Raw genomic sequence first — 12,824 nt, 5'->3', positions numbered from 1 at the left:
CTTCTCTTTCCTGAATATTTGTGATTGAAGGAGCTATAACTCGTGCTCAGACGCAGGAAATGCAAAAGCAGTGACAACATTGAAAACTCCAGCCCCACATTAGCACTTGGAAATGTCCTTGAGACCTGTACTTTTGCAGGCTTGGAGCTCTAGCTTTGGGTTGGATCAGGACCTAGAAAACCACTTAGTAAGGGAATATGGGTTCTGAAACTATCCAGAGTAAGAAAATGGGATGGAGACTATGATTGGAATTAAAAACAGAAAGTGCTGGAGATCCTCCACAGTTCTGTTAGCATCTGTGGAGAGAGAAACTGTGGTAATGTTTCAAGCCAGTGATGATTTTTTTGATCTGGAATTGTTGAATTCAGTGTTGCTGTAAAATGCATCATCTAAAGGTACAATGCTGCTACCTGAGATTGATTGGACCAGGATAGGGCAGGCTTGCCAAACAACTGCAGAAATTGAATTTAAGATCAAGCCTCAGTTCTCTCTGGAATCTGAAATATCCTGTATTACCATGAAATGGGTTTGCAACATCATTCACATTTATTGCTTTGGACTAGTTTTCTTTCTGAAATTAGTTTTAATGTTGCAGCAAACTTTATTTTTTTGGAAATTTTGCCCCACAGCGAGAGAATAATTGAAAGTTAGCCTCTCAGACCCAGGAGAGAAAAGGGAAATCCAAGCCTTTAATAGAAGCCTGAGAGTACAGAGGTTGGAGCAAGTAGTGTGTCAAAATGACAGATAACCTAAAATTTAGGGTCGCTATTCTGAACTGAATGGAAGTAGAGTCATAGTCATACCTCATAACAATGGGCCCTTCGGCCCACCATATTAATGCTGACCTATAAACACCAAACAATGCTATTATATCCCAGCCCTCTAAGCCATCAAGAGTGTTCTTTAAATTGAAAACTTGATCTGTATTTTGTCTCCTGAGTGGACAAGAGACTGCATCATGAGCTGTGAACATGGTTTCCTCAACTGAAAGAAATAAATGGAATTTTAACTGGAAGGAATGTTTGAGGCAGTGGCAATGAAATTTGGGTTTTGACATGTCATGTATTTTTTTGCTGTTGGAGTCTAAATTAATGGCACAATAGGTGCAATATATAACTTTGAATCCTTTTGGAATACTTAACACCTGATCACTTGGGTTACTGATAATTTGATATGGCTTGAGTTCAGTATGTTGTCATTTTTGAAGCTTCGTTCGCCAGTCTGAATAGTTGCCAGGTTGTTACATTTCAGAGTAAGTTATACAACCACAATTTCCTAAGTGCCAGAAAGCTCAGATAATCATTGTACATGATCTGAATGACACATTCAGAAGAATCGTAAGCCAAAGGATAATCACAACATTGGCAGTGAGACTAGGGTATGAAGCCAACCTGTCTCTAGAACTGGAGTCTTACAGTATTGGAGGAGAGCATTTGGTCCATTGTTTCTGTGTTGGCTTTTCAAAAGAGCTGTACGATTTAGCTCCACACCCCTGCTTTTTCCCTTTGACTGCTTAATTTAGTTCTACACCCCTGCCTTTTTCCTTTGTTCACTTCAGTCCTCTTCAATTGTATTTAGAAAGTTACTATGAAATCTGATCCACTACACTTTTAGGTGCAGACCACAGATGGTGCCAAACCTGCTGAGTTTTTCCAGCACACTGTTTTAGTTGCTGTTCCTAACAATTTGTTCTGTGACAACATTTTGCAGCAATTTCCCTCAAATTGCTTTTTCACACTGTTAATCTATGATAGCTGGTAATCTGTGCTGCTCCATCTAATTGTGTATTGTGCTAGACATTTCAAAGACAAATGGGAAGAAAAATCTTTTATGACAGTTCTGTATTTCCATGTGGCTGGAACCCACCACACTTGATCTAAGGAAAGATGTGCTGGCAATGGAGACAATCCAGAACAGGGTAACGAGGTCGACAACATGTATGAAAGAACATGAGGAGAGGTTGAGTAGGTTGGACCTGCATGCATTGCAATTTAAAAGAATGAGAAGCAACCTTACTAAATATGGAAGATTCTTCGGACAGTTGATAAGTCAGATGCTGAGAGGTTGTTTCCTTTATGGGAGAGTCTAGGACAAAAGGGAATAATCTCAGAATAAAGGGTTTAAGACAGAACACAACAGGAATTTCTTCTCCCAAAGGGTATCGAACCTGTGGAATTCTTTACTGCAGAGGACAGTCAAGACTGGGCCTTTAAGTATATTCAAGACTGACGTAGATCGCTAATCAGTAAGGGAACCAGGAGTTGTAAGGAAAAAGCAGGAAAACAGAGTTGTAGGTTATCAGTTCAGCTGGAATCTAATTGAATGGTGGAACAAGCTCAATGGGCTACACGGCTTATTTTTGCTTTTATGATCTTCTGAGTGCAGAAGACCAGACTGAAGCATCATCACCTTGTCAGCATATCTGGCTTTAGATAATTCATCTTGGCCAGAGAACCCAGTCTTCAGCTAATTTGATGAATTCCCTGAAGAAATGGTTTAGTGCACTGTTCTTGGAATCCAGAAAAGTATATAGCCAGCAGACTCCTTCCCACTGTAGACTGAGACTCCAGAACGAGCCATACCTCTAACCAGGATGTGCTCGTGTATTTACAATGACCAGAAAATGGGAAATTATCCAATCACATCCCATCCTCAAAAAGTAGGATGCTTCTAATTCAGACGGCCAGTGCATTTCAGTGTGCTACCCGTCATTAGCAAAGCACTGGAATGTGTTGTTGACAGTACTATTAAATGATATGCTCACTAATAATCTGCTTCCCTGTTGCTATTGTAGGTTTCAACAAGCCCATTTTGTGCCAGAACTCAGAGCATTGGTCCAAACACAGGAATAAGTACAGAATTCCAAAGGCGTTGCTTAATTGACTGCCTCTATATCAAATTAACTTGGAATGAGTGTGACCAGAGGTGCCCCAGTAAAATTTAAGTCAGCGAGAATTGAAAAAAAGTTGCCAGTAGTTGGAATTCAACTTTGCATGAAGGAAGATGGTTGTGAATTAAAAACTAGGTGCTGGAGAAATCAGGCCTGGCAGTATCTGAGCATCAGAGTTGGTATTTTGAGTCCAGAGTAGCTTTCTTATGGAACTCTTGAAGGTTGGGAGCCAATCGTCTTGATTTAAGGCATTGCCACAGGTGCTGTTAGGAGTGTCCTTGCCTGAGACATTTATGCTCACAGCTCAAGAATTTTTTAGTTGAATTGTTCATATTTTCTAAAAGTATTTTCTTATTCTTCAGGTTGTTTACCCAAAAACAGATGATCAACGAGCTAGATTACAGGAAGCCTGTAAGGATATTGTTCTGTTCAAAAATCTTGACCAGGTAGGTTTACCATGTTTACTTTGGTGTTTTGTGATGATCTGAGCTCTGAGTGGATCTTAGTTTTTTTAATCGATATACAGCTTTCAGGATGTTGAAGATATTTCTACATGCATTACTTCTCTTGGCTGATTAAGCCATTCTGTGGAGACTAGAGGCTGAGCTGCCTGAGTTTATCCTAGGGCTTGGTGATTGAAGAATTCTCTTTAAATGGAAATTGGCTATATTGAGTGTAATTTGAGGCACCTCAGCGAAGTGACAAGGAGGAATGGTGTTCCACATTCAATTGCAATTAACTAGTCTCTCAGTATTTGTTGTTCAGGCCAATGAGGGGATTGACTACCATGTACCCAGGTTTGTTGACTTTCCGGACTAATAACCAATTGAGAGGATACAAAGACACTGTAAAGGGACACTGAGCAATTAAGTGTTTGGGTAAGAAGGCCATAGTTGGGTTAAAAGTTGGTGCATTGAGTACAGGAGTTGGGAGGTCATATTACAGCTGTACATGACATTGATTAGGCCACTTTTAGAATACTGCAATCATTTCTGATCTCCCTGCTAAAGGAAAGTGATGAAACTTGAAAGACTTCAGAGAAAATTTACAAGGATGTTGCCAAGATTGAAGGGTTTGAGCTAAAAGGAGATGCTGAACAGGTTGGGGCTATTTTCCCTAGACCGTCAGAGGCTGATGGTTGACCTTGTCAGGGATATACAAAGTCATGAGCGGCATGGATAGGGTGGACAGATAGTCTTTTTGGGAGTCTGAAACTGAAGGGCATAGGTTTAAAGTGAGAGGGGAAAGGGACCTAATGGACAACCTTTTCAGACAGAGGTGATGCATGTATGGAATAAACTGCCAGACGAAGTGGTGGAGGCTGGTACAATTACAACATTGAAAAGGCATCTGGATGGGTATATGAATAGGAAAGATTTAGAGGGATATGGACCAAATGCTGGCAACTGAGACCAGATTAATTTCGGGTATCTGGTTAACATGGATATGTTGGTCTGAAGGGCCTGTTTCCATGCTGTACATCTGTGACACCAAAGTGTGAAATTATCCACATGGTTAAGAAGAATAGAAAAGCACAGTTCTTTGCAGAAGACAAGGAACCAATAAATTGGTATTCAGTGGGGTTTGCAGACACCACAAGTATTTATTGTGCAGCCCTAGTAGTTGGCCATGAGGAGATGGTGAGTCTTTTGTAACTGTTACAAAACCCTCTGGTGACTTCTGCTGGAGAATGTACAGATGTGGTATTATGACGACGCTTCATATTTAAGATTGCTTGGGGGATTTCAGTTGTGAAGGATGGAGATCATAAGGATTTTATTTTCGGCTTTGAGGACATACCAGGAGTGGTTTCTTTAAAAGAGTTCATAGGATGTTCACTGTGGACAGTGGAAATCTTTGTTAACAGGGTTTCCTAGACATCAGAAATAACGTAAAATGGAGAGACACAGCCTGACTGGCAGCATCTGTGGAGAGAGCAACAGAATAAAAAAATGTCCGAGTCCAAAGACAACTCTTTAAAATTCAGAAATAGCTGCAAAATGTTTCAGCCTATTTGTGTTGCTTGACAGCAGGGGGATGTATGTCTCCAACCTTGGAATTTGAAATCGTATAACTGCTGATAATTACTTGCTTTGCTGTAGACTCCCCTTGGCAATGTTTTCTGCAGTGACTGGCTTAGAAAGAATCTTATTTTATCTGCTGAGTTGGAGGAAAGCCTGCTGAGAACCAGTTACATTGGAAAGGCACATGATAAGACCCAGCTGAGATGAGGAAAGATTGCTGTGAATAAGCTGCACAGCTGATTGCTTCCATTCTGAAAAGAAAATTCTTTAAGATAGGCACAGGAGTAGGCAATTTGGCCCTTTGAGCCTGAACCACCATTCAATATAGTCATGGCTGATCAGGCAATTTCAGTATCCCACTCCCACTTTCTCTATATATCTCTTGATTCCTTAAGCTGTAAGGACCATGGCCAGTTCCCGCTTGAATATATCTAACAAACTGGCCCCAACGACTTCCCCGGTCATTCTTCTGAATTCCAGAGAGTACAAGCCTGGTTGATCCAGTCTTTCCTCATATGTCAGTCCTGCCATTCCAGGAATCAGTCTGGTGAACCTTCAGTGGACTCTCTTACTAGCAAGAATGTCCTTCCTCAGACTAGGAGACCAAAACTGCATGCAATACTCAAGGCATGGGCTCATCAAGGCCCTGTTTAGCTGCAGCAAGATATCTTGACTCTGATACTCACTATGAAGGAGAGCATGCTATGAGCTTTCTTCACTGCCTGCAGCATCTGCATGCCAACCTTCAGCGACTATTCCATCATGACACTCAGGTCTTGTTGGAACTCACCTTTTCCTAAACAGCCACCATTCAAATAATAATCTGCCTTCCTGCTTTTGTGACCAAAGTGAATAACCTCACATTTATCCACGTTGTATTGCATTTGCCCACTCAGCCAGTCTGTCCAATTCATGCTGTAGCCACTTAACCTCTTCTTCACAGCACAACTGCCACCCAGCTGATTATCTGAAAGTTTGAAGATATAGCATTGACTTCCCTCGTCCAAATCGTTAATGTAAGTTGTGAGCAATGTTTGAAAGAGCATCCTAAGATTTTATTTACAGAGCAAGTTATGTCTGCAAGATTTAAGAGACAACTTTGCTTAATAACTAGGCGACACATATCAAAACAGCAAAGCAACAGACCTTAGGATATGTATGCCTTTTCCCTTTGTAATCAAGAGTAGCACATTTACCAGATTTGTTTCTTTTTCCCAGAAAGGCTACGTCTGCAGTGAAATCTGTTTTGTTCTAATCGTTTTCTGAAGTTTGTATGTGTTTAGACATTTGTATGTCATAGTCGTAGAGTTTTTAATTGCGCAGAAACAGACCGTTCAGTCCAACTTGTCCATGCTGACCAGACATCCTAATCGTCCCATTTGTCATCTCCCTCTAAATCCTTCCTGTTCATAAATCTGCCCAGATGGCTTTTAAATGTTGTAATTGTACCCATCTCCATCACTTCCTCTGGCAGTTCATTCCATACTGCCATAATGTGATGGAATTACCAGGATGGGTGCAACTCCAACAACGCTCAAGATGCTTCAGAACGTCCAGGAGAAAGCAGGCTGCTTGACTGGCACCACGCCCACAAGTATCCACTCCTTCCACCACCAATGCTCAATACTGGCGGTGTGTACTATCTACAAGATGTACTGCATAAATTCACCAAAAATACCAGATACAATGGAACACCACCACCTGCAGGTTCTCCTCCATGTCACTCACCATCCTGACTTGGAACTATATCACTGTTCTTTCAGTGTTGCTGGGTCAAAGGACATTGTGAATCAACCCACACCATATTGGATTGCAGCAGTTCAAGAAGGCAGCTTGCTCTCATCTCCAGGACAACTTGGGATGGATAATAAATGTTTGCCAGCCAGATGACTGAATTATGATGAATGTCCCACGAATGAATTTTAAAAAAAGAACTATTTTATGTTGTGACCTGTTGATTTAATGGGACAGAACAATGGTGTACTCCTCTAGCCTCAGTCTTAACAATGAATGTTTGGTGACCTGATGTTTGTGATGCCTCATCCCTTTGTGGCTAATCAGGCCCTGCCAACACTTAGTGTCCTAATGTTGCACCCTCTGCTATTTTTATCAGAGATGAGTGTTGTCTGAAAATTATCTTTTATATTGTACCAACAGCTTTCTCTACCACTGCAGGTGGTATTCTATAAATTGCTCATAACAAAGCTAAAAGCTACAGTTAAGTAAGTATTATTAAAGCCAAATTAATTTTTGTGATTTGCTTATTTGAGTGAAAAAGAAAATACTATTTCTGAGATATGAAAAGGAGGTACTGAGTCAGAGTTGGTGTTTCTGTCCAATCCCTCCACTGCTGTAAACATTTGAGATTTTTGACTTGCTCTCCCAGCTGGTTTGTTTTTGTTCAGACATTCTTTGATGATAATTTTATATGTTTGTTAATTGAAGTGTGGAATTCCCGTGTGTGTCGATGTTTGTCAATCCACAAAAATATCGCATTGGACCCCATATATAAACGCATAAACACAACTAGATTTGGTCCCCTGTCTTGACGGTAATGGTAGAGTGGAGGACATGCTGTATCTAAGGTTGGAGCTTCTGTTAGTGTACAGTTCTGTTGATGATAATGACGGCCCACGGAATTGAAAACCTTCAGTTGAGTTGTTTTGCATATGAAGGTTGTCTCAATGAACTAGAGTGGTTGTTAAGTGGATTAATACAGTTTTTAATATGTGTCAGTTGTTAGCCCCGAGGCACATTGCTGGTGATTTTTCATCAATGAATGACTTGCTCGAAACAATGAGTGTGTTATGTTAGCGCACGTCACGCACTCATGTGGAATCCTTAAATAATGTGCACTGCCATTGTCTTCACTGACATAGAACAACATAAAGCCATGATTCAGTATTGAGTACACAAGTTGAGAAGATTTCTGATTAAAATTATAAACTGTAAAATGCTCCTTTTTCTTAAAGATTTCATAACGCATTTGTAACATCAAGGAAAATGAAGGGCGTTGTGCCTTGTGCTTGCTTTGTTGCAGGAGGGAATTACTGATCTCATGCACCCAAACCTCTCTTTTTTCCCCAACTGTTTGCAGATACACCTTTGTTGTTTTAGTGTGGGTCCAGTGAAGGTTCACCAGACTGATTCCTGAAATGGGAGGACTGACATGTGAGGAAAAACTGGATTGACTGGGCTTGTACTGTCTGGAATTGAAAAGAATGAATGGAGGGGGATCTCACAGAAACATAAAAATCTTGATGGGACTGGACAGGCTAGATGTGGGGAAGAGTGTTCCCAATATTGGGGATGTCCAGAACAAGGGGTCGCAGTCTAAGGATAAAAAGGGTCAGCCATTCAGGACTGAGATGAGAAGGAATTTCTTCACTGAGTTCGGAGTTGTCTCCTACTGGAAGCTTTTGGGGCTAGTTCATTAGATATATTCAAGAGGGAGCTGGCCCTGGCCCTTGGGGCTAATGATATCAAGGAGTATGGAGAGAAAACAGGAATGGGATAATGAGATTGCATAATCAGCCATAATCATATTGAATGGTGGTGCAGGCTTGAAGGGTCAAATGGCTTACTCCTGAACGTACTTTCAATGTTTCTGTGTAGACTCAAGAAGTAGAATTCCCCAGATGTTTTTTGAATTCAGTGTAACGTTGTAAAAATACTATCTGCTGAAATAGTAGATGCATTGTTTTAATTTTCCACAATTCCCTAAATTCTGGGAAGGTTGGACAAAAGCGAATGTAACATTGTTATTCAAGAAAGAAGGAAACAGGCAACTACAAGCCAGTTAAGCTAACATCTGTCGCAGGAAAACTGCCAAATTGTATTATTAAGGATTTTATAATAAAGAATTTGGAAAATCTCCATACAGTCAAGCAATGTATATGGTTTTGATCATCCCTTCAAGCTTATTAGAATTCTTTGTTTGTACCTTCATGAATGTGGATAAAGGAGGAACTTGTGGACATGTGTTTGGATTTTCCAGAATGCATTTAACAAGGTGCCACACAAGTTTTTGCTTGAAATATGGGCTTATGGTGTAGGGGAATTCATTTTAGCTTGTGTAAAAAATATTGGTTCGCTGACAGAAAATAAGGAATAAGCATAAATGAGTAATTCTTGTTTACATTAGGTCAGGGGATTATAGTATTGCTGGCTGGACCACATTTCTTTATCCCTGGTTGCCCTAGATAAGGTGGTAGTGAATCACCTTTTTGAACTGCTGCAGTATTTGGAGTAGGTATATTCAAGATAAGACTATGAAAGAATGGTGATGTATTTCCAAGTTGGGGTGGTTAAAAGTTTTTTTATATTTATATTTGCTTTAATTTTGCACCGTGGACTAAAAAGGAAAAGATACTGCTTCAAACCAAGGAACTGTGGAAGATGATGTTACTCTCTTTCCAAAAATGAGTGACTGGAACTGGGTAAGAGTTATATTTAGAATGTCATTCAAACATTGGGAGAGGATGCTACACCTTAGCTGCATGAATGTACCAGGTAGTTTTGCCTGGTGACAAATTTTTGTTTTGGATTTTCAACTCCTTAGGGCCAGTTCTATGTGTTCAGAAGTGCTCAGCCTGATAACTTCTTGATTGGTTCCTGGATGAGTGTTGGCAACTTTTATTTTTGGACAATACAGCAGAAACATCCATTTCATCTCACTCTCTCTTCCCTGCCATTTTCAGTGTCTGGAGAAGTAAAAGAAAGTTTCAAGCAGTTAGTTATTCTGTCTTTGCAAATCCTGTTTGTGAAAGGAAAAGGAGGGGAAAAATATCTTAACAGATGCTGCAAGAGTGAACCTTCAACTAGTGAATGAAAGATTGAACATTAGTGTGTCAGCAAGCTTGCGCCCTTATAAAAGGATCGAAAAAAATAGGAACTGAAAGAAAATAACTTTTTCTAAAATCTGGAAGGATGCCAGTACTGTGCTTCACTGATTTTTTTGTTTTATTTTTGTTCCTTCCCTTTATTTCCTTACATGTGTTTGTGTATGAGAAATTTAATGAGGTATAGAGCTAAAGTTGTAGTGTTTTTAATTAAAAATTTATGTTTCTTTCTTGACAATTGTTAAAATTGTTTGACTGCAATAAATAATGATTTTCTTCTTAATGCTGACTTGAATTAGACAATTAGGTAAAATTGGGCAATCTGATGATTTTTTTTTGTTTGTGAAAAGTCTGGGAATAGTGTGGCTTCCAGCCTACTGCTCTAGAGAATTGTGACATTCATTGTGTGGTTTGGAGGGAAACTTGCAGATGGAGTTCCTATGCACCTGCTGCCTTTACCGTTCTAGGAGATAGAGTTTGCGAGTTTGGAAAGTGCTGACAAAGGAGCCTCAGTGAATTCATGTTGTGCATCTTATAGATGGTACACGAGCCCTGCTGTCCATCGTTGACAATGAGTGTGGATAGTGTGCCAGTGAAGTGGGCTGCTTTATTCTGGATATTGTCAAACCTCTTGAATGTTGTTGGAGCTGCCACTCATCCAGTCAACGGAGGAGTATTCTGTTACTCATGATTTGTTAATCATCGCCTGGTTAATGATGGTCAGGCTTTGGGGAGTCAGGAGGTGAGTTATTCGCCACCAAATGTCTTAGCTGCTTTTGGAGTCACAGTGTTTTTATGGCTAGACCAATTCACTTTCTGGTCAATGGTGACCCTAAGCTTTGGTCATCTGAATTCAACGTTGGCCTAGTGGTAATGTCAAAGTGGTAATGACTATTAATCCAGAGACCCAGATAATCTCCTGGGTTCAAATCTTGCAATGGCAGATAGTGGAATTCAAATTCACTAATATATCTGGAATAAAGAGTCTAATGATGATCATGTAACCATTGCACATTCTTGAAAAAATCCATCTGATTCACTAATATTCTTTAAGGAAGGAAATTTCATGTCCTTATCTGATATGATCTACATGTGATTCCAGGCCCACAGCAACATATTTGGTTCTTAACTGCCCTCTGGGAAATTAGTGCTGGCTCAGCCAGTGATGCCTACATCTCATGACTGAATAAAAAAAATTGCAACAGGTAGTTTCTCTTTTGTTACCTGCCATTTGTCACTCCAAGGGTTAGCAAAATGTAGTGGGTGGAATGTTGCAAGAATCAGTTCTTGGCGTTGAACTGTTTATAAGTTAGATTAGTGATATGCAGCAGGAGTAGGCAATTCAGCCCCTTGAATCTGCTCTGTAATGCAATCACTGCTGATCCCATCTTGGCCTCAACTCCACCTTGCCTGCTCCCCATAATTCTTTAACTCATGACTGACTAAAAATCTCTATTTGTCTCCTGAAATTTATTTATTTTTCAGGCAACAACTATACTCTGAGGTAGTGAATTTCACAGATTTATAACCTCTTGAGAGAAGTAATTCCTCCTCATCTGTTTTAAATTCAGCAGCCCTCAGCGTATGAATGATGGATTATTGTTTGATGCAGAGAGACTAATACAATGGTAATAGAACATAAAAGTAGGGGAATTTTGCTGCAGTTGTACAGGGTATTGATGAGAATGTCTACTGTGAGCAGTTTTGATCTCTTTAGTTGAGAAATGATGCAGTTGCTTTTGGAGCGACTCAGTGAATTGTTATCTTGTGAAGAAAAGTTGGACACATGGGCCAGAATAAGGTTAGAAGTGATATGATTGAGACAAAAATCCTGAGAGGAGTTAGATGACCAGCTTTAACGCATTAGCGTTTTTTGGGGGGTGAGGTATAGTTTGTTCATTCGATCTTATTTCTTCAGGTAATGTTAGTACATTGGCCACTCAATTGGACAGGTGGTTCATTCTCAAGATGGTGAATCTGACAATATAGCATTTTTGGTGCTTTGTATGAAATATGATTCTATCAATTTTTCACCCAGTGGACATTTGTCTGTCAAGCTATTTAGCACAGTTCCTAGTTTCCCAGAGTGCTTAATCACGGTTTTTAATTTCTTTGGTAGAGGTGTCCCCCATAGATCCATCTGTTCTGAGCTTCCCCCCCCATGTTTATCTCAGTCTGCTCTTGTAGCCAACTTGCCTGCTCTGCTAGCCCCCATAACATTGGCTTTCCTGCTCCTGTAATGCTGTCTGACCTGCTGTGCTTTTCCAACTTCTTGCTTATAGACTCTGGCTTCCAGCATCTGCAGTCCTTACTGTCCCCTCCAAGTGCTTCTCCCTTTTGTGAAATGCTGAGTATTTTCCTATCTATGAAGTTAAAGAAGATTGAATGTCACAACAACTTTTAATTCTCCATCAGTATTGATAGATGTTGCTCCAAAGTATTTAACAGAATATTGCAAAGCGGAATATAACTCTCAAAAGTATGATTAGGCCTTGGATGAAAGAATGGGTTATGAAAAGCTTTTTAAAGGGTCTTAGATGTTTGGGGATGTGGGGAGAAGTTTAGGGACAAAGTTCCAGAGAGCTGAACCAAGATATACATGTCATATGTTAAACCAGAGTTTAAAAACTGAAAATTGTGGTCAGAAAGCAAGTCTGAGGCATGCTACACAATGGGGGGAAAAAAAGTATTGAGGATTTTAAAAATAATTGTTTGACTAGTATGGATCCTTTATGAAGGGAGGAATGAACAAGCAGAGTTTAGTGAAGGAGAGATTACAGACAACTGCATTTTGACCTACTTGTTACAACTAATACAGTTAGACAAAAAAGTACAAGGTGAAAAATGCATAAATAAGGTTATCAGTGGTACAAAAGCCAAATGCTGCAGATGCTGAAAATACTCAGGTCAGTTTGCAACTGTTGAGAGAAACAAAGATGGCGTTTCAAGTTGAGAACTTTTCCTCGTCAGGTTTTAGTGATAATGGGCCTGAAGTGATGACAATGACAGTCAGTGTTACTGAGCTGCAAGTGTTATTGGAACTTAGAATTCTACTCAGTTTTGTAGAGA

The 12,824-nt window shown here is 39.9% G+C and overlaps 1 protein-coding gene across 1 annotated transcript in view; it reads left to right on the top strand.

The window, feature by feature from the left end:
- prkar2aa (protein kinase, cAMP-dependent, regulatory, type II, alpha A) overlaps window positions 1-12,824 on the top strand; it is a 307,283-nt gene that overhangs the window by 209,620 nt on the left and 84,839 nt on the right. The window contains exon 10 of the mRNA XM_048547783.1: window positions 3,253-3,336. Within this exon, the coding sequence (XP_048403740.1) occupies window positions 3,253-3,336 (84 nt within the window). The remainder of the gene's footprint in view (window positions 1-3,252; window positions 3,337-12,824) is intronic.

Source organism: Stegostoma tigrinum, chromosome 11 (genome assembly GCF_030684315.1).
Source record: "Stegostoma tigrinum isolate sSteTig4 chromosome 11, sSteTig4.hap1, whole genome shotgun sequence".
Taxonomy (NCBI): Eukaryota; Metazoa; Chordata; class Chondrichthyes; order Orectolobiformes; family Stegostomatidae; genus Stegostoma; species Stegostoma tigrinum.
This window is presented reverse-complemented; position numbering and strand designations above follow the sequence as displayed.